We start from the raw sequence: 22163 nt of genomic DNA on the forward strand, positions 1-22163 counted from the left end.
ACACTCAAATGCACTCTGATGACATCCAAGAGCAAAAGTTACACACCACATTATTGTTTGAGCTTACTCTTTATAACAAATGCAGAAATTGTTATTCTGAATACATAACTCGTTCAAATAACTTCATTTTCAAGTAAGGGTTAAACAGAGTTATCACAGGACTTGAGATGTAAAAGATGTTAACTTTTGACATGCACACAACTGACATTAGACGTTTAAAGCTGACATACTCGTAGGTAAATCACGTTTATTGTTGTGAAAATAAAACAAAAAAGTGGTCTTCAAATCAGCTGAGGGTGCTTCTCAAATCACAGACATTTCAGAAACTACAGCATAGAAACGTTAGGTCTGGGATTGTATCTAAGGAAAAATTGATCTGAAATCCAAGTTGGCATGTACGACATGGGCAGCCAGAAGAACTTGGCGTCCCATCCTGGGGAGTAGCGGCTGCGAGGGTGGACGGCCGCGATGGCGTGCTCCATGCAGTGGACAACTTTCATCAGGTCCCCATCCCGAAACTGGCTGAATGCTTTATCCAGCCGATCAAGAGCTGAAAGAGAGTCACAGCAACATTAAGTTTAAATACAGATCAACCAAAGGTTTAGGTTTAGCTTGCAGCTCAGTTCAAATCCAAAACAATTAAACCAAAATGCCCGATGTATGAAAATAAAAAAAACTTTGGAAACTTAAGACCCTGTAATATACAGGGGTTGGACAATGAAACTGAAACACCTGGTTTTAGACCACAATAATTTATTAGTATGGTCTAGGGCCTCCTTTTGCGGCCAATACAACTTCAATTGGTCTTGGGAATGACATACAAGTCCTGCACAGTGGTCAGAGGGATTTTAAGCCATTCTTCTTGCAGGATAGTGGCCAGGTCACGACGTAATGCTGGTGGAGGAAAATGTTTCCTGACTCGCTCCTCCAAAACACCCCAAAGTGGTTTAATAATATTTAGATCTGGTGACTGTGCAGGCCATGGGAGATGTTCAACTTCACTTTCATGTTCATCAAACCAATCTTTCACCAGTCTTGCTGAGTGTATTGGTGCATTGTCATCCTGATACACGGCACCTCCTTCAGGATACAATGTTTGAACCACTGGATGCACATGGTCCTCCAGAATGGTTCAGTAGTCCTTGGCAGTGATGCGCCTATCTAGCACAAGTATGGGGCCAAGGGAATGCCATGATATGGCAGCCCAAACCATCACTGATCCACCCCCATGCTTCACTCTGGGCATGCAACAGTCTGGGTGGTACGCTTCTTTGGGGCTTCTCCACACTGTAACTCTCCCGGATGTGGGGAAAACAGTAAAGGTGGACTCATCAGAGAACAATACATGTTTCAAATTGTCCACAGCCCAAGATTTGCGCTCCTTGCACTATTGAAACTGACGATTGGCATTGGCACGAGTGACCAAAGGTTTGGCTATAGCAGCCCGGCCTTGGATATTGACCCTGTGGAGCTCCTGACGGAGTTTTTTTGGACACAGGAGAGTTGAGGTGCACATTTAATTCTGCCGTGATTTAGGGAGCCGTGGTTTTATGTTTTTTGGATACAATCCGGGTTAGCACACGAAAATCCCTTTCAGACGGCTTCCTCTTGCATCCACAGTTAATCCTGTTGGATGTGGTTCATCCTTCTTAGTGGTATGCTGACATTACCCTGGATACTGTGGCTCTTGATACATCACAAAGACTTGCTGTCTTGGTCACAGATGCGCCAGCAAGACGTGCACCAACAATTTGTCCTCTTTTGAACTCTGGTATGTCACCCATAATGTTGTGTGCATTGCAATATTTTGAGCAAAACTGTGCTCTTAACCCTTTAATTGGACCTTCACACTCTGCTCTTATTGGTTCAATGTGCAATTAATGAAGATTGGCCACCAGGCTGGTCCAATTTAGCCATGAAACCTCCCACACTAAAATGAGAGGTGTTTCAGTTTCATTGTCCAACCCCTGTAGAGAGTCCTATTTTTTGTTTACAGGATGAATACCTTATTCAGTCGTTTCTTGTGTCTTTAAGTGAGGGCAGGAACATGTTTACAACAAAGTCAAACACAAATGAAGGGAGGTAGGACAGAGGGATCCAGAAGAACTTGGCGTCCCAGCCGGCTCCGTAACGTGTGCGTGGATACTGGGCGGTGAGCGCATGCTCCATGCACCAGGTAACCTTGGAGATATCCGGAGAGCATAGGATGTTCATAGAGAAGCCCTGTATCCTCATATCTGAAAAAAGAAAACAGCAGTCAGGACTCGTTGAATTAAAATGCGTCGTTAAACTCCTTTGAGGGTTTAAACGTGCTGCTCTTCTACCCACAGTTGTCTAGGTATGTAGCTTTGTATGAGTCCTTAATTTCTTGAGGAAGGCGCGTCCACAGCCGCCTCAGATCAGCGTTGATGAGATCCACATTGGTCACTCCAGTCTTGAAGAAACCCGGCTCAATGATGCTCACCTTAATGCCAAAATGATGCATGTCCCTCCTGGGCAGATAAAGACAATATGTGACTTTAACCCCTTGTGGACTGTTAGAAAAGTCATCTCAAACAACACCTTGTTGTCACATTTTCTACATCAACCAAGGATCTTGTTGGAAGTGCTTTTGCCATTTTCTAGTCGTCAATTACGTAAATCCCATTACACCCAGTTGTCCCTAATTTTCGCCATTTACATACTAAATATTTAAATTTCCATATTTTGTATGTGCTAAGTTAAAAAAAAATATCTACAGAATTTATGATCTGTGTGACAAGAAAGACACAAGAAACATATCAAAGCCACAAAGGGTTATATCAACATATAGAATGCTTTGCAAAAACGTTCATGGCTCTTGAACTTAAATGTTAAATGAACTTAAACGCTTTCAAGATGAAACATGATTTTATTACTTTTAAGATCAAACCGTAAGATATTGGGTCATTGGTTTTGAAAGGTTTGGTTCTTTTCCTTAAAGTATCGAGCCTGGTGGAGGGAAACAACGAAAGAAGGCCAATATATGGACATATCTTTAATATAGTTGAAACATGTCTCAAAATAGATTTATTTTCTTATAAAACACCCCAATTAACAGCCAGAAACATACAGGCAATGTAATTGGGGGGATGTTCATCTCAAGCATCTCACAAAAGTGAGTACACCCCCTACCATTTTTGTAAATATTTAATATCTTTTCATGAGAGAACTCTAAAATAGTCAATTTGCTGTCCACTCAAAGTAACTCGTTACTAGTGTTACGCCGATGCCATTTTTTGGCCCTGATATTGATACCCGATACCTGGCTGTGCAGAATTGGCCGATACCGATTCCATACCGATACCATCTGTTTGAAATTGATGTGTGTGTAAATATGAATAACTGCATACTACTTGGATGTAAAATAATTGCCATCATGGCATTGTCAAGCTGCTACCTTTGTAAAGCAGGAAAATACTAATACAAAGTGAATCCATTAGAACTAGTGAGTGTCGGGAGAGAGAAGGGTGCATTCAAGTGACATACAAACATCAAAATGGTATCGGTGCCCTATTTGTTGGTACTCGCCGATACCATCCATCCATCCATCCATCCATCCATCCATCCATCCATCCATCCATCCATCCATCCATCTTCTTCCGCTTATCCGGGGTCGGGTCGCAGGGGTAGCAGCTTCAGTAGGGAGGCCCAGACGTCCCTCTCCCCAGCCACTTGGGCCAGCTCCTCCCGGGGAATCCCAAGGCGTTCCCAGGCCAGCCGGGAGACATAGTCCCTCCAGCGTGTCCTGGGTCTTCCCCTGGGCCTCCTGCCGGTGGGACGTGCCTGGAATACCTCACCAGTGAGTCGTCCGGAAGGCATCCTAACCAGATGCCCGAGCCACCTCAACTGGCTCCTCTTGACGTGGAGGAGCAGCGGCTCTACTCTGAGTCCTCCCCGGATGACTGAGCTCCTCACCCTATCTCTAAGGGAGAGCCCAGACACACTACAGAGAAAACTCATTTCGGCCGTTTGTATCCGGGATCTCGTTCTTTCGGTCACGACCCAAAGCTCGTGACCATAGATGAAGGTAGGAACGTAGATCGGCCGGTAAATCGAGAGCTTTGCCTTTTGGCTCAGCTCTCTCTTCACCACAACGGATCGGTACAGCACCAGCTTCACAGCAGACGCTGCACTAAACCGCCTTACTTGAACTCCTCCACTAGGGGCAGCACATCCTCCCTAATCCGGAGAAGGCACTCTACCCTTATCCGGTTCAAGACCATGGTCTCGGATTTGGAGTCACTGATTTTCATCCCGGCCGCTTCGCACTCGGCTGCGGACCGCTCTAGTGGAAGCTGTAGATCATACCCTGATGAAGCCAATAGGACCATGTCATCCGCAAATAGCAGAGACGCAATCCTAAAGCCACCAAAACTGATCCTCTCAACACCTTTGCTGTGCCTAGAAATTCTGTCCATAAAAGTTATGAACAGAATCTGTGACAAAGGGCAACCTTGGCGGAGTCCAACTCTCACCGGAAACGAGTTCGACTTACTGCCGGCAATGCGGACCAGACTCTGGCACTGGTCGTACAGAGACCTGACAGCCCTTTTTAAAGGGCCTGGTACTCCATACTCCCGGAGTACCCCCCAAAGGATCCCTCGAGGGACACGGTCGAATGCCTTCTCCAGATCCACAAAACACATGTAGACTGGTTGGGCAAACTCCCATGCCCCCTCAAGAATCCTGCTGAGGGTGTAGAGCTGTTCCAGTGTTCCACGGCCAGGACGAAAACCACACTGCTCTTCCTGAATCCGAGATTCAACTATCCGACGGACCCTCCTTTCCAGAACCCCTAAATAGACCTTACCAGGGAGGCTTAAGAGCGTGATTCCTCTGTAGTTGGAACACACCCTCCGGTCCCCCTTTTTAAATAGGGGGACCACCACCCCAGTCTGCCAATCCAGGGGAACTGCCCCCGATGTCCACGCGATGCTGCAGAGCCGCGTTAACCAACATAGCCCCACAACATCCAGAGCCTTAAGGTACTCAGGGCGAATCTCATCCACCCCGGGGCCTTGCCACCGAGGAGCTTTTTAACCACCTCGGCGACCTCAGCACCAGAGATGGGAGAACCCGACCCAGAGTCCTCAGGCTCTGCTTCCGCAGTGGAAGACGTGTTGGTGGGATTAAGGAGGTCTTCGAAGTATTCCGCCCACCGATGCACGACGTCCCGTGTCGAGGTCAGCAGCACACCACCCCCACTGTAAACAGTGTTGGTACTGCACTGCTTCCCCCTCCTGAGACGCTGGATGGTGGACCAGAATCGCTTTGAAGCCGTACGGAAGTCTTTCTCCATGGCCTCTCCGAACTCTTCCCACGCCCGAGTTTTTGCTTCGACTGCCGGTACACATCAGCTGCTTCCGGAGTCCCACAGGCCAATAAACTCCTTCTTCAGCTTGACGGCTTCCCTCAGCACTGGTGTCCACCAGCGTGTTCGAGGGTTGCAGCCGCGACATGCACCGACAATCTTGCGGCCACGGCTCAGACCAGCCGCCTCAACAAAAGAGGCGTGGAACATGGTCCACTCGGACTCAATATCCCCCGCCTCCTTCGAGACATGTTCAAAGTTCTTCCGGAGGTGGGAGTTAAAGCTCCGTCTAGTGGGGGACTCTGCCAGACGTTCCCAGCAAACCCTCACAGTACGTTTGGGCCTGCCAGGTCTGACCGGCTTCCTCCCCCACCATCGGAGCCAACTCACCACCAGGTAGTGGTGGGTGGAGAGCTCCGCCCCTCTCTCCACCCGAGTGTCCAAGACATGCGGCCGCAGGTCAGATGAAACGACAACTCGCCAATACCGATACCACCATTTTAGTGCGGTATTGGGGGCCCGGCTGATTCTGGTATCGGTAACGGTGCAACGCTACTCATTACACAGCCATTAAAAGCTGCTGGCAACAAAAGTGAGGACACCTTTATGTGGAAATGTCCAAACTGTGCCCCAAGTTTTGTGTGAGGCCAGCCATCTTCATGTAGAGCAACATTTTTTTTCCCAAGACCCTCAGAGGTTTGCTATGAGGAGCCATGTAGAGCTTTCAGTGATTAGTGTGAGCGAGTCGGAGAGCGGTGACGGCAAATTTAACACACATGCTCCCTATTCACATCTGTGGCCTTCTACTGTTAACAAGTCAAATTGCCACTATGGAGAGAAAATGGCTAATTGGGTACAGTTTTTAGATTTAGATATTAATGGCTGTGTGCTGATATATTTTGAGGGGCAGCAAATTTACACTCATACATACTGCAAACTGACTGCATTGTATCAAAGTATTATGTCTTTGGTGTTGTCCAATGAAAAGATATGATAAAATGTTAGCAAAAAGTGAAGGGTGTACTCACTTTTGTTTGACACTGCAACTTAATGGCCTTCTTATAATTTTTTAGATACATGAGAAATGCTTTGAAGCCCTTAACCTTTAAGTTTAATAACACATTTAAAAGACATGTTTTTCCCCAGGTCCATTAGACTTTTTCCTCCACTAGAGGGAGTTTGGGAACCATCAAATGTTTCTTTTTCTTTATGTAACTTTGAACCTTATTATTAGGGTATTTTTAAAATACTGACTAGACCCTTTAAAACTGTGGAGTGCAGAAAGATCTGGCAGTACTCTTCAAAATAGTGAGACACATCAGTAGACTCTAATAAAAAAAAAGGTTTTCATTTCTCTACCTGAGGCTGTCGGAGAATGCTTCCACTCCCCATTTGGACAGACAGTATCCTCCTCCGGTGAGGGAAAGCCTCCCCGCAATACTTGCCACGTTCACCACTCTGCCCTTGGCTTTCTTCAGGATAGGCAGAAACTGCAGGGTCACGTCAATAACCCCTATCAGGTTCACGTCCAAGACCTTTGCAAAATCCTCCAGTTGCATCCATTCTGTCGATCCGATGGGTACCGACCTGCCAGCATTATTCACTAGCCCCCAGAGACCTGTGGGGAAAAACAGAGGACCATCAGCGACTGGCATTAAGAACCAAAATATCCTGCAAAACATTACCTTTACAGTTTGCTATTTATCTTGTTCTACAGCAAGTTGTTATACCCTGTTTAAGAACAACATAGAGCACTAAAGAGATAAACCTAAACCTGGACACATCCGTCCAAAGTTGTATTATAAACTGAATGGGCATCGTTCACGTTAAATAATTAATTAGCTTTTAATATTTAAATAAATGTCTTTCTTTCATGCTCATCCTGGGAGTAAAATTGGTGGAAATGTTTTCTTGTTAAAAGGTAGTTGTTGATGCCCACTGTCACCACTTGCTTAGTGAAGATGAGGGATTGCTGCAACAAGCTATTTGCTATCAAATAAAGAACTACATGCCACAGTATTTTAATATCATTTAGCTTGAACTAGACTTTAGGTTGATTCAAGCCTAAGTATGATCGGATTGTATTGGAATCAATTGACTTGACCTGAATTTGAACTCTATAAGATGTACTGTTTGCCTTATAAAGGGACTGTACTGTAATGGTGCTGTTAGGTTAGGACTCCAAGTACACAATAAAACATTGTAAAATCTCTATCAACATAAGATTTAAGGAAAATAAAAGCAATATGTTTGAAATAAGCTGATGTATATAATTAGGTAAAGTTTATTTTTCATAACATTTTCACAGATAAAAATCCAAATTGCCCAAGAAGTTTTGAACAATGAAAGTAAAAAGGTGCTAAACACTGTTTTAACAATTTAAAAAAAAGTTAACATCGAGATCGTTTTGAGGACCTTTTAGCTCAGACATATATGTTTTTACTCATCTAAGGTGTTGATTTGTGATTTCTGATGGACAAATATTTTTATCCACCCTTTTGAATGAAGAGAATATGCTAAATGCACCAGTAGTATCAGTGGTCCAGTCCTGGCTCACCTCGGTCCTCCACCTCTCTGCTCACAAACTCCACGGCACTCCGGATACTCGCGCTGTCTGTAACGTCCAGCAGGGTGGTTTTCAGTCTGGGGGACGTCGCTGCTGCTAGATCTTTAGCACCTTTCTCCGTGAGACAGCCGCCTATAACCCTGAAGCCTTTCTGGTCCAGCTGCCTGGCCAGGAGGTTCCCAAAGCCGCTGTCACAGCCCGTGATAAACACGTGCTTCTGACTAAAACCACCGATCTTGTAGGAATCTCGGATGTACCAGCGGACAGCAGCGCAGCAGGCCAGAAGCAACACACAGGTTGAGGCCAAATTTGATAGGAGTACCTGAAAGAAAGAACGCAAACAAAAAGCGTAACACCCAAACAATCGGTGTCCCTGTTCATTCTGAACATTATGTCTAAGCCAAGGTACTAGAACCACAAATAGGGAAGTTGATAATTAGGTTGGCTTTAGTGCTACCATTTTGATGCCTCATACAAAGCTTAAGAAAAGCTAAAAGATCATTTGTTCAGTGTCTAACGATCATTACTTCAAAGAGAAAATAGTTAGAGAGAGGAGCTCTTGTATAAATGTTGAGAACTCCCAGCGCGTAGTGCTGGGAAAACGATTTGACCCCTTACAGATTTCCCCTGTAAGGAAAACAACAGCTACATGAACACATGGCTCAGCACAGGAGGGCCAGCAGCTCAGGGCAAGATTCAGCAGTCCACCTGCACCTCAAGAACAAAGGACACACTTTTGACGACATTGTCCAGATTTTGGACAGGGGGAACAGATGAGAAAAAAACATCACTTAACAGAGAGGCAGGATTGCATTTCCAACTCCCCAGTGTTTACAGCCAGGTCCTCCTACACGTTCCAGAGAGATTACATCTGCAGTCTCGTCTCGTCATTATTCAGGTGACCAAGTACTCCACTCACACCAAGCAATAGCTTCTAACAACCCAGGAGAGTGATGGGAAGGTCATTGATTTGCATCTGACCCAGAATGCACCTAAGAGGATGGGCCTCCATGTCCTTTAAACCAGCAGAGCACCAACTGCAGGTTGCTCAGGTGGGCGCTGCCAGAATTGACAAAGACTCCTGGATAGGTGTTGAAACGTTTTCAGGAATAACTGAACGAAAGCTTGGTTGCATCCGATTTCAGCCGGTTTGTTGTTGCCATGACCCTGATAAGTGAGAATTTGCAGAGGCATTGAAGTTGTGAGAATGTTTTTGAAGGCCTGTTGTTCATAAAAGACATAAACAACAGAGGAGAATTAAATACAGGAGAAGGTCTAACACAAAGAGGAATAAAAATAAATAAACTTACCTCTACAAAGCACTGAACTGTTTCATTGACTGGCACCTGAGAGGAGAACACTTAGAATAACTTTCAGCAGTTAAAACTTTTCAACTCTTTCAACCTCACACAAACTTGGGAACAAGCATTCTTCCATCTTTTTGTTTCACCGCTTTTTTTTAATTAAGTCACAGCTAGCACACCACAATGGTCCTGGTTTAATTTAACCAATAATTGCAAAAGGGGAAAACACATTTTCATTAAACATAGCTGGTCTCGTTTTTATGCTCAAGTATACATTCAAATTGTGTACCTTTCAAATTCGCCCTACTCAGTTGCACATTTGCTTTAATCCAAGAATGCTATTTTTAACAATTATGCAGTATCTTATTATCTTTTCCCTTACATGCTACTGATTCGCCTGAATTTCCCCACGCACTGTGTAGGATGATAAATACTGCTTATACTTCATCGCCATCTAGTGGCTTCTTGTGGTTACGACAGTGATCACACACCTCGAGTTGATTTAATTGACGTCAGGTTAAAGGACATCTCAAAAATGCCTAAATTTGCCTTTTTAAATGCTCTAAAAATCATCTCCCCAATTTATAGTTTTAGAATATTTCGATCAACTATTATTTATTCCTAGCGGCAAACGTTTGAATTTAAAAGATTTTCATTATGACATAATTACAAAGAAGTTACAATTTTATATTTCAAATAATGCAAAGAAAATCCCCTTCTGTTTTGACTGCTTTAGTACAACAAAGTCAAAAGGAAGAAGAAACTTTAACTGCGCTTTCACTGCTTTTCTTTCCCCAAATTCTATGTCTGGAAAGTTCAATTGTAAAAAAACAACTAGAAAAGCTGTTCCTGCGTAACAGTGAGTGAGAATGCTAATCTGCAGAATGATTGAGCAGAAGATGCAGAAAACATTGAAATCAGATTTGAAGAATTTGAAAAAAATAAGAATTTGAATTAATTACAAGAATTTGAAAAATTTGAAGAATTGGAAGAAATAGAAGAATTTGAAGGAATTTGAAAAATTTGAAGAAATGTGAAGAATTTAAAAAATTTGAAGAAATTTGCAGAATTTGAAATATTTGAAGGAATTTGAAAAATCTGAAGAAATTTGAAAAATTTGAAAATTTTCAAAAAATTTGAAGGAATTTGAAAAATTTTCAAAAATTTGAATGAATTTGAAAAATTTGAAGAATTTGAAAATTTTGAAGAAATTTGGAGAATTTGAAAAAAATTTGAAGGAATTTGAAAAATTTGAAAAATTAAAAAAAAATGAAGATTTTGAAGATTAAGAACTAGAAAATTTCTGAAGAAATATAGCAAGGCGCCTGCCTCGTGGTACCGTCAAAAAATACTAACGGGAAGTAACACTGCGAATTTCAGCTTCCTACGGTCTTCGCAGCACCCGCAGTGGCCGTCGAAATGTGCCATGTTAAGTCAATGGACCTCCTAGAAGCCTCTGGCTAGCAGCGTTGTCATGGAGACTCCCTCACAGCTGTAGCCCTCTATTTGTCTGTAAAGGCAGAACAACCCCGGCTGCAGAAGTTGGTAGGACCTTCCTAAAGCTACTTCTGGTTTGCAACATGCTAACCGTTAGCTGCTAGCATGGTTGTGTTCAGTATCACCAGGTGATTGTACTCTGTCAGTTTGGTCCAAATCCTGTACTGGGATGTGCCTCAAATAGGGAGAAAATATGTTGTTTATAATGTTGCCATGGTGACACAAAATGGCTGGTGGTACAAAAAAATTATTCATGGAATCAGCACACATGTTTTGTTATACACACTGTGGGGATTATAATTGAAAACTCTAAGTCTCCCACACTGGGATTCGATCCGATGACCTATTGCATGCAAAGCCTGAACTTTCCATCTGAGCTATACTGTAACCATATATGGGCATGCATTTCTGGGAACATGAGGGCTTTGGTCCCCCATTGAAAAGCATTGGATGTTTGACACCTCATAGCTTGGAGATGCTTTATGCGACGTAGGCCAAATTTCTTGTGGAGTTTTCTCTCTAAAGGAAGTACAGACTCTGTGAAGCAGAAGTTTGTACGAGCTTCCTAGAGCTACTTCCGGTTTGCAACATGCTAACTGTTAGCCGCTAACAAGGTCGTGTTCAGTATCACCGGGTGATTGTACTCTGTCAGTTTGGTCCAAATCCTGTACTGGGAAGTGCCTCTAAAAGGGGTGCCAATACTTAATGTCACCAAACATGACCAAAGTTCATGGGTCATATTAGCCTCCTTTAGCAACTCAGCCTCACCACATCTGGGCCCAGAACTCAACATTTGACCAAAATGGTCAGTAGCGCCATTTCCCACAGGTGGGTGGTGCTGTATTGGCCAATTGGGTCGTGTCTTGGCATCATGCCAGGACCTGTTGGAAGCAAAGGCCCAATAGGAAAGCATGTGAAATCCAAAATGGGTTTATGGTTGGGCGCAACCCGCCCAACCATAAAGGCGTCTGCCCAACCCATCCATCAGTGGTGCGCTCCGATCAGCACCTGACGCTCACAGAGCGAGACTGTGGTACACCATCACACTAGAGTTGCAAAATGGTTAAAAATTAACCGTTATTAACCGTTATTTTGTTTACAGTTCAGCTTGGATTTTATTTACTGTGCAGCATAGCTTTACTGTGCAGCATAGCTTTGCTGTGCGCGATGCTGTGCGCGAATGCACACGCGTGCAGCTTAGAGGGAACAGAAACAGTTTGCCACGTCAGTCAGTTCGAAACAGTTCCTGTATCGGTCACGTGACTTTCCTGCGTCGATACACGCATCGACACAGGTTTTGCTCTATGAGCTCGACACATGCGCCGACGCATCGGTGTTGCCGGACCCATCACTACTAGCAACCATAGCAATGCATTCATTTTTCTGAATTTCATGAAAATGCAAAATTATTTTAAGGAGGTACTATATGAAAATAGTGAAAGATATGAAAAAGCTGAAGTAGCTGAAGATAGCTGAAGGTTATTTGAACATTTTAAAAGTTGAATGGCGTTTCTAGCTGAAAGTAGGCTGAAGCAGTAAGCTGTCAAAAAGCTGAAATGGAATAAAATGATTCTCCATTCAATTTCATTAAGAGCAAAAAACTCACAAAAAGTTAAATATTTTAAATATTATAAAAGTTATAATTACTAAAAGACATAGCAGTAATGTCGTGAACGAGCTGAACGTTTTGATACGAAAATTGTTTAAATCGTTGAAGTATGCAGGAGTAGTTAGATGGCGAAAAACGTACGGAATAATAATCAAGACCTGAAGGAACTTAATAAGTGAGAATGCTGTATAGCATTCTCACTGATTATTTAGTACACTGAATCAAAAGGAGTCACATATTTTACTCAATCTACCAACCATAATACTCACACCGCTGTGCTTTATCAGCATGTAGAAAAAAAAAGTCAACATGGCCCAAGTGTGTAAAAAAAACTTCTGCATTACATAAACACAGTCTGTTTTATTCTGAGTACAACCACTTCAAAGTCAAAAAAATATTTGCAGATCCAAAAAAAGAAAGAAAAAAAAAAAAAATTAAACAGCCAAAGATTCCTTGATGCAATTACTTTCATTTTCCACCAGAGGGCAGCAGATGTAAGTACAAAATATATATTTTTTAAGCACAAATCCTACATGTAACATTTTATCTCTGCACTGGTTTTTATGATGATCAAAACAGCTGACGAATTCATCCATCTTCTATGAAATATTACAAATAATGTAAACATACCATGGTTACAGCTCTTCAGAAGTAGCCGCTCTGCACCTTCGGCTTCACAAATTAACAGAGCAAAACTCAAAGCAGCAGATGAAGTTTTGCGCTCTATCTACAGAGTCAAGGTCCATAATGGATACAGGAGCGGGGTAAATGGTTCACCAGCACAGGCTTGTGTAAGAGACTAAACAAGATTGTGTGAGCCCCATGGTTTTGATAACTGCGCTCCCTTTACCCTCCATTTCCACTCTGATGACGTCCAAGAGCAAAAGTTACACACCACGTTATTGTTTGAGCTTACTCTTTATAACAAATGCAGAAATTGTCATTCTGAATACATAACTCATTCAAATAACTTCATTTTCAAGTAAGGGGTAAACAAAGTTATCACAGGACTTGAGATGTAATAGATGTTAACGTTTGACATGCACACAACTGACAGACATTTAAAGCTGACATACTCGTAGGTAAATCACGTTTAATGTTGTGAAAATAAAACAAAAAAGTGGTCTTCAAATCAGCTGAGGGTGCTTCTCAAATCACAGACATTTCAGAAACTACAGCATAGAAACGTTAGGTCTGGGATTGTATCTAAGGAAAAATTGATCTGAAATCCAAGTTGGCATGTACGACATGGGCAGCCAGAAGAACTTGGCGTCCCATCCTGGGGAGTAGCGACTGCGAGGGTGGACGGCCGCGATGGCGTGCTCCATGCAGTGGACCACTTTCATCAGGTCCCCATCCCGAAACTGGCTGAACGTTTTATCCAGCCGATCAAGAGCTGAAAGAGAGTCACAGCCACATTAAGTTTAAATACAGATCAACAGAAGGTTTAGGTTTAGCTTGCAGCTTAGTTAAAATCCCAAACAATTAAACCAAAATGCCCGATGTATTCAAAATTAAAAAAAACTTTGGAAACTTAAGACCCTGTAATATACTTATCTGTTCAAAGTTTCAAATCTGCCTTTTTTTTTTTACAGGTATTCCTAAATCCAAACTCAATAGTTTTCTGTTTTAGGGAGGTTTATACTGTTTTTATGTGCATGTATTTTTCTTACTTCCTGGATCTGAAAGCTTATCCAAGTTGAAATTAAAATGCTTTTGCCAAAAAGCAGAGTAGATTGATGTGTTTTCTTTTACCGCACAAACTATAAGAGGTTAAAAAAACAAAACTTCAGGACAGTTTCACGTTTACTCTTCTGTCACTTAATGGAACAAAAAAAACATCTTAGATGAGCTGAGCCATTGATTATAACATTCAGTTATAATCAATGGCTGCAATCAATTTTCAAGCTGCAAACACTTGAAAATCAAATGTGAATTTTAGGTATTTATGATTATGAGGTTCTTCTGATAAAATATTTAACTGCTTTTAAATGGATGTTATTCCAGATTACTGCTGTCTGAAGTTAATAGTTAATCTTGTAATCTATGCCTGCTTGTAGTGTACTGGTCCTTGAAGGAATACACTGGCTCCAGATCTCACATTCCTATCTGACACAGTCCACCAATATTTGGTATGCCACTTGGGTCTGGTTGTTTTTTTATAATAGGTGGTAATTAAGGACAGTGAAAAAAAAGAGATGTAAAAAACAAACAAAAAACAAAAAACAAACAAACAAACAAACCCACCTTTCTCCAAGTAAACTTGCCCATAGTTCTCCTTCATTTCCTCAGATAATCTATTCCAAAGGCTTTTCAAGTTATTTTTCAGCATCACAGTGTCAGTCACACTTGTTTTGAAGAAGCCTGGCTCGATGCACAAAACTTTGACTCCAAACGGCGCCACATTTAGACTGAAACACATAAATAAATGCAGGTCAAACAAGACGCTCATCAGAATCTCAAACAAGAGCAGCCAAGCATCGGACCTCTTCTTACCGCAGGCTGTCGTTGAAGGACTCCACTCCATACTTAGACACGCAGTAAGGTCCCCCGAACGGGCTGATTCGCCCGAACACACTGGCGACGTTCACCACCCTGCCCCGGGCCTTCTTGATGAGCGGCAGCACGCTGAGGGTGACGTCGATCACTCCCATCAGGTTGACGGCTAGCATGGATTTGAAATCTTCTATGGTGAGCCAGTCGGTGGGACCGGACGGCGTGGCGACCCCGGCGTTGTTTACGACGGCCCATAGACCTGAAACGACACGAGCACAAGATGGATCCTGGCATGGGACTGAAAAGCAGTGTTGTAGTACTCGAGTCCGAGACTCGAACTCGAGTCATTAGCTAAATTTAGAGACTCGTGACTTGACTTGGACTTGAGCACTGATGACTTGAACTTGGACTCGGACTCCTACATTCAGATCATTCTGACTCTGAAATTGAGAAAAAGACTCGACTTTTTTTTTTTATATCATTAGGCTATAATTTTAATATGTCATTAGAATAGTATTTGGTGTATGATTTTAATATATAAATTATTAGTGCAATGGAATGTTACTGCTTCATGTCATACATAACACGTCACGGCATGTTCCTACAACGAACGTTAATTTTCACTGCGGCATGCCTGGAGGAGAGATGAGTGCCCCGAAGATTGTCCGTTTCGCGTTTAAGGATTTCACCTGCATTGGCAGAAAATTGAGTGCAAAATGCTCCATATGTAACAGAACAATTGAGGAGACATTGGGGACTACCTCAAATTTCAATCGACATCTGTCAACACTGCATCCAGAACAGTAAGTGACATGCTACGTTAAGTTAACGTTAACTGCTATGATGGTTGGCTAGCTAATGCCGCCACCTACAGTAGAGTTTGCCCATCAATAGGATTTTACTAGTGCCTGCTGATGTCTACAGTATGTACATAGTATGGTAGATTCATAATATTACAGTGTTATAGCCTTATAGCATATTATTCCGTTATTTGTATTGGCTATTTTGAGGGTGCATTCAAGGAGCATAGAAGTTCACGTTAACTTGGAATGGACTTGATCAATAAGGACTCGACTCGGACTTGACTCGGATGAGTAGCGGACTTGACTCGGACTCGACTCTGATTTTTTTTTAATGGCTTGGACTTGACTCGGACTTGAACACTGGAGACTCGAACCTGGACTCGGACTCGAGGCATAGTGACTTGACTACAACACTGAAAAGTAGCCACATCAGCGAGAGAATCTGCTGCTTCAGGCTACAGCGGGGTCACAAGGCCAAGATCTAACAAAAATCGCCCCAACTGATTTCTTCTCGCTCATCTGATGAGATAAAAACAAACATCAGGCCGGAAAGCTCTCACCTTTCTCCCCAACCAGACTTTTGATGTGAGCCGCCACCTTTTTGACGCTTTCAGACTTGGTGACGTCCAGGGAAACCACCGTCAGCCTCTCGGAGAACTTCTTCAGCTCAGTTTCACCCGCCTCCGTGTAGCAGGCCGCGATCACGCGGAAGCCCAGCTTGTCCAGGTGCTTGGCCAGCATGTTCCCGAAGCCGGAGTCGCAGCCGGTGATGTACACATATTTATCCCCCTTGTTGGGAACTCTTTTTCTTTCTTTGTACCAGCGATAGAGGTACCAAACAGCCACCAGCCCGAGGATGGACAGGAACATTGTTTTTATTTCTGGGCAAAAGGAAAAAAAAATAAGTTAGCCACGAAAACTGAAATAGATAGAAATATCACACATTTCTAGCATTTATTAGAATGATTATGAATCGGATACAAACCCCAAAATTAACTTTGTCAGAAAATGTAAGTATTGTGTGAGACCAGTAAAAAAAAAAAGCTATTTTCATACAGAAATGTTACATTATGAACATGTTATAACTCACAGCATCACGGGGCCAGACTACTGACTTGAAATTTGTCCAGCAAAGACTCATCGGCTACAAAAGGCCATCACTAAAGAAGCTGGGTGTTCACAGAGAGCTGTATCTAAGCATAACTATGGAAAGTTGAGGGGAAAGAAAGAAGATTGTGAAACAAAGCTTTTTCAAAAGCTTAGGTGGAAATTCACAAGGTCCCAGACATATCTGGGACGTGAGCTACAAACTTTCGCTTTTTTAAGTTCTTCCTATACCAGAGATGTCAAAAGCCTCTCACCTACACCTAAGTCCTCTTTTCAGTGGACTGTAAATCTTGCATTTAATTATTATTAAAAAGGATATTAAATAGATCACTCTATGTGTAATGAATCAATCACATCTTCAATTGAATTATTGAAACAATTTAAATTTTCCCCCCAGTTCACCGAACTACACCTGTATAAGACATTAACAAAGCATTGCTGTGCAAATAATTGTAACCCGACAAGAGATTTAAACTGATAGAGATCAACTGCAACGACAGCAAATCACGGAAAAATAACCGGGGGACAAACTTTGTGTTTTAATGCAATTCCAGTCCAACAACAGAGAAATTTGAAGCATGCTTGCTCCTCGGGTGACTTTAGTCTAAAGACCAGTCAGAGCAGAGGAATCCACCTGAGAGCGAAGTCTGCCGCTGGGTAGGCATTGTGCAAAATGTTACGCAACAGAAATAACGGAAAACAAATGAGACGGAGCGTGTCGCAGAACATCTGATAAGTTAGTTTGCTCCCTGTCAATAGTATAAGCATCCCAGACGGGATTAATGTGTCAGGAGCACGTGAAGACAGTATGTCTATGTGAGCCGCAGTAATAACAATAATAACAATAATGTGATTTTTAGGCGGCTCTGAATTTAAACAGAGCTGATTCTATCATAAAAGGTGTTTCTTGCTCCCGGAAAACAACTTTCAGTAAAAGCCGTCCGTCTACACTGAAATATACAAGTTAAAATTTAAGGAAGTCACTCAGGGTTAGAGTTTGGTCAAAGTAGAACCCTGCCATGCCGTTTGATTAATAAAAATCGGAACATTTGGAACGCTGAGCCAGCAGTTTCTCTTAGTTCTGCCCAGGTATGAGCAATTATGAAAAGTATGCGTGTTTTATCTAAAGCATTGTAAGATTATGTTTGAACGAGACACAAACAGGGTACAACAATAAGCACACGATTCTGCGTAATACTCGGTGCGCTCCAGCTCCACGTTTTCAAAGTGAAGGTCTAAATGATTGCCTCCCAATAAAAACAAGCCCCATCCTGCACACTTTTCAGCAGCATGGGTCTGTTTTAAAAGATCCCCGGTTCTAACAGGCCTGCAGGGCAAGACCTGTAACCACATAACAGCATCGGGCACGTTACCATAACAAAGGCAAGTCAAAAGAAGACCACAACTGCTGCCAAAATGCTAAGTGATGAATGGCAAAACAGATTTGGTTTAAGAATTAAGGGAATTTGTCTCCTTGTAGGTTAAAAAAAAATGTAAAATAAAAAACAAAAATAGAAAGAAGGAAAAAGAATAGTGTTGTTAGATGCTGCAATACCATGGGAGACACACCTGGTGACGCTTTCAGGACATGTTGGCGCTAGCATCAGTTTGTGCAACGATGTTCAGTTAGGTCTTCACGTTAAATGTTTAGCAGATGACTATGTTCAGTGTTTATTGAAAATGTCACAAGGGGCGGAGAATTCTTTTAATTTCTGGAGGGGACAATAAACCAAGAGATTTCTCAAGAGTATTTTTTGAGGGGAGGGGAAGCCAAAGAAAAACCACGTTACCCATCTGACTCAAAGTGGGCAAATATCTAATCGAGAAATTCAGCCATAGTGACAATTTTGTTTTTGATACTTTGTGTACTTTTGCAGTGTTCTGCTCTCTTCCTTTCCTCTCTCTCAGTTTGAGCAGCGCTCAATGGCTGGGCCCCTCCAAACCGTTTCAAACGCTTTTTAAAAACGTCAGAGTTATTATATTATATATATTATTATAGTTGCCTCTATAGGCTGGATATTTGGTTCAATAGTTCTGAGTTCAGTTGTGCTTTGTTGAGTGTCTGCAGTAATTGATGCATTAGGGAGAGAACACAGGCTAACTTCAATATTTATATCCCTCTTACCTCAGAAGACATCACGTTTCTAAACAAAAGACCTGTGCAGTTATTGTTGGCTTATTATCCTAAAGTCACCATGACCTGACGCCACAGAGACGTGCGAGCACTGGAAAAACGTCTGTGTGGCGTCACACAAGGAGAACTGCACATCATCTCTACTATCCGCTGATTGCCAAGGCCAATGTTGCCGTATTTGCTGTGCGGGATAATGAATAGGACATGGCTGTCTTTGTTTTGTCTCACGGCAAGGCAGACGGGCTGTGGCCGGACAGTTGGGTGCGATTACATCCATCTATGTAATCTCCGCTCTGTTTGTTAAATAAAGTGCCGGAAATTGAACACTCTTCACCGTTCCCCCTTATCCAATAAGTGTTGGAGGTTAGTTATAGTTTGACTTTCCTACCACAGCAGTGAGATAGATAGATAGACAGATAGACAGATAGACAGATAGACAGATAGACAGATAGACAGTATATTATCCACATCTATGTCTAAAAACATTGATAATAGCTCTCTGTTCTGACAATACCAATTAATCTATTATGTTGCTTTACAAGTAGATATAGGCTCCATCTATGTCTTTCTATCTGAATACTTAAAACATATATATACAGGAAGCATAGACGTTCACTACTTTCTGCCACATACAATATGGCGGTGACGTCGATGTGCACACCTGCGCCCAATGAGGCGTCTACTTTTATACGTCTGTGGTCCAGACCCTGCTGTGCTTTCCGCCTATGGTCACAGCTTGTTATTTATCAGAGCTGAAGCAAGTTTGGGTCTTCACCAGGTTCATGTTGACTATATTTTAGTTAATCGCCGCTACAATTTCTAAAATATACATGTGTAGGCTTTAGGGAAAGACACAATGATATCATTACTAAATAGATAATGCAATAGAAATTAGACTCGCAAATTAACCCATATTTTCTCCGTATTTCATCATCACTCCAATTTGTATGTGGTATGGGTCTCAACAGCGTGTGTTAATGACATGCAGAAAGACTTGGAGTATAGCAGTCCAGCAAATACAGCATGAAAGCACTTTCTAACTTTGAAATGGCACACGTTACCGAAAAGCTGACTGTGATTTGACGTTTTGGCAGCTCTACTATTTACTATGATTTAAGAATGCAAAAAAGCTAGACCTATTAGAAAAACTATTAGAGAGGAATGATTAGTGAACTATCTCAGTCGCCTGAGTCTGCGGCAACACCTGCTTTTTTCAAATTCTTTAGAAGCCAAAAGTTAAAAACACGTTAATTTGCCGCAGGCAGTCAAATCAGCTGATTAAATGCAAAGATTTTAAAATATGAAACTCTTTTCCAGCTCAGAGTAAAGAGACTCATAGACGCATAAAGGAAGAAACCAAAGAAGACAAAATACACCCAACAACACCGAGAAGGAATTCCAGTCATGATCAGAATGCCAAAATTTTCCACAGATAGACTTTTTCCACAGATAGACGTTTTTCGCAAAGGCCTACATACCTAGTCTGGATAGTAAAGTAGAAATTGGGAGATTAAATGTTCTTCATATTGTTAAAAACCTGTTTGAAGAAGTTGGCTCACCAGTCATTGAGCAAACTAGCTGGGGTAGAAGTGTTTCTGCACTAGACAGGAATCCTGACTATTCCCGTAACAAGCTGTGCCCGACGTGAAAAAAAGATGCCAGTGCTCTTCCCTTAACAAAAACCTGAGACTATCTAGCCCCACAAGGCGTGGTTAAGAAAAACAAGATAACAGCCTGAGCTATTTTTGACTCGTGCAATTTCAGGATCAGGCAGCCTAAAAGGTGACAAAACAATACTCCTGTGACACTTTTCTTATTATTAGTGTAATTTGTTTCATACGAAGCAAAAAAAAAACAAAAAAAGTGAAAGATCGGACTGGATATCTGCAAAAAAAATCTGTGATAGAGGTAAAAGACAAAGATTGCGACATTTAGTTGAAATGAGTTCAAGCTTCTTCCTCATGACGAGCGACTTGGTTAACAGGGTTGTTCTCTTTGGAACACGTCACCCCATACTGAGAATAAAAAAAGAAAAAAAAAGAAAGAAAAAAAAAGAACACCTAACCCGGCAGTGCAGGGTTGGATTTCTATTGTGTCTTTTTATCCAAATTACAATGAGCGAAGTTGCGGAGTTTTCAACCAGTGGGAAGCAAAGGGCACAGCCCTGATTGATACACGACACAGTTTAAAGCATGAGCCGGTGTGAGCTTCTCACAGTGTGATAACATTAAGGAAAAAAACAACAAATAAACATCACGATTTCATGTTATTGTAGCATTTACATCAAGATTACATAAAAATGTCAAATATGATCTATTAAAGGGAAAAAAATTTAATTATTCTGACAGCGGTTAAAAATCATGAATTATTAGTTGGAATATTAGTATAAGTTACGGTATATGGTAAATAATAAAAAAAAACGGAATAATCACTAACTGTGGTAGTAGTTTTAAAGGACTTTAAAGTGTTTTAAGTTCTTATAATATATAATTTTGTCATTATGCACTTTATAATAGCTATCAGTTGGTTGTTCAGTCAGGCTCTCTGGATGAGGTCCTAATGGGGGTGACAGGTGGCGCTCATTTGGTTGCAAACTAGGATTTTCTATGTTTCACCCAAAATATTTCCAAAAGGGTCAGTTTGGTCTACATCAAGAGTGTGGCAAAGAAAAGAAACGCATCAGTAGCGTTCTCTCAGCCAGTTATCCTGCCGTACAGCAACGGGTGGGGGAGGTGAACTCTACTCCAGTCCATACAGCTGGAGAAAGCCTTGGTAACTCTGACACCTCATTAACAGGACTAGAAACCGCAAGAACGGCATGTTGACCATTGTTTGGGCTTTTTTTTTTAAATATATAAAGTAAATATCTAAAACCTTGACACATTGCACCAGTAAGTTAACTGGTGCTATGACCTCACTGTTTATACAGCGAAGTAAGCAAAAACTGTGAAATGGGTTTCAAAGCAGCACCTGGATTAAAACATATAGATATCAGACCTTGAGGATTTCAGAATGGAAAATTACCAGAATCTCGCTTTAAAGCTGAGTCAAACATTACTCCTATAACACTAATCCTACTTACATGAGCTGTGCTTGTTGATACCTGTGGATGTAAAAGCAGGAAAACAGCACTTCATCAGCTCCCACCCTCATACTTTTCATGCTCTATTCTAGATATTCTAGATATAGATATATAGATATCTATATTATAGATAGATAGATAGATAGATAGATAGATATGAATAAATCTAAATTAAAACTAAATATATTGCCAAAGCTCTATAATGTCATTTATAAAGATCCTAGCCGGGACTG

The 22163-nt window shown here is 41.7% G+C and overlaps 2 protein-coding genes across 3 annotated transcripts; both read right to left on the reverse strand.

Annotated features, from left to right (window-relative positions):
* Window positions 1-230: 230 nt before the first annotated feature.
* On the reverse strand, window positions 231-12971 carry LOC118556325 (retinol dehydrogenase 7-like). The gene is made up of 7 exons (XM_036132001.1): window positions 12939-12971; window positions 9209-9244; window positions 7890-8220; window positions 6692-6950; window positions 2329-2492; window positions 2006-2237; window positions 231-550 (listed from the first exon to the last, which is right to left on the reverse strand). Exons 1-6 carry the CDS (start codon window positions 12939-12941, stop codon window positions 2011-2013), a joined length of 1020 nt encoding a protein of 339 aa, XP_035987894.1. The 5' UTR covers window positions 12942-12971; the 3' UTR covers window positions 231-550; window positions 2006-2010.
* Window positions 12649-20429, reverse strand: LOC118560713 (retinol dehydrogenase 7-like). Of its 2 annotated transcripts, none has more exons than XM_036132002.1 (5): window positions 20408-20429; window positions 16168-16488; window positions 14805-15063; window positions 14556-14719; window positions 12649-13704 (listed from the first exon to the last, which is right to left on the reverse strand). In XM_036132002.1, the coding sequence occupies exons 1-5, from the start codon at window positions 20412-20414 to the stop codon at window positions 13481-13483; spliced, it is 975 nt and encodes a 324-aa protein (XP_035987895.1). In that variant the 5' UTR covers window positions 20415-20429; the 3' UTR covers window positions 12649-13480. The 2 variants fall into 2 exon arrangements, with proteins under 2 accessions (XP_035987895.1, XP_035987896.1); XM_036132003.1 differs by lacking the exon at window positions 20408-20429 and adding an exon at window positions 20327-20379.
* Between the last annotated feature and the right edge of the window lie 1734 nt (window positions 20430-22163).

This window comes from Fundulus heteroclitus, unplaced genomic scaffold (genome assembly GCF_011125445.2).
Source record: "Fundulus heteroclitus isolate FHET01 unplaced genomic scaffold, MU-UCD_Fhet_4.1 scaffold_469, whole genome shotgun sequence".
NCBI classification, from domain to species: Eukaryota; Metazoa; Chordata; class Actinopteri; order Cyprinodontiformes; family Fundulidae; genus Fundulus; species Fundulus heteroclitus.

Coding starts and splice junctions, on each gene's coding strand:
- LOC118556325 (XM_036132001.1), bottom strand. Junction 6,951..7,889: donor CAGAGAGGTGGAGGACCGAG/GTGAGCCAGGAC, acceptor TTTTCCCCACAG/GTCTCTGGGGGCTAGTGAAT. Junction 2,493..6,691: donor GCATTCTCCGACAGCCTCAG/GTAGAGAAATGA, acceptor TTATCTGCCCAG/GAGGGACATGCATCATTTTG.
- LOC118560713 (XM_036132002.1), bottom strand. Junction 15,064..16,167: donor AAGTCTGGTTGGGGAGAAAG/GTGAGAGCTTTC, acceptor GTGTCGTTTCAG/GTCTATGGGCCGTCGTAAAC. Junction 14,720..14,804: donor TCCTTCAACGACAGCCTGCG/GTAAGAAGAGGT, acceptor TATGTGTTTCAG/TCTAAATGTGGCGCCGTTTG.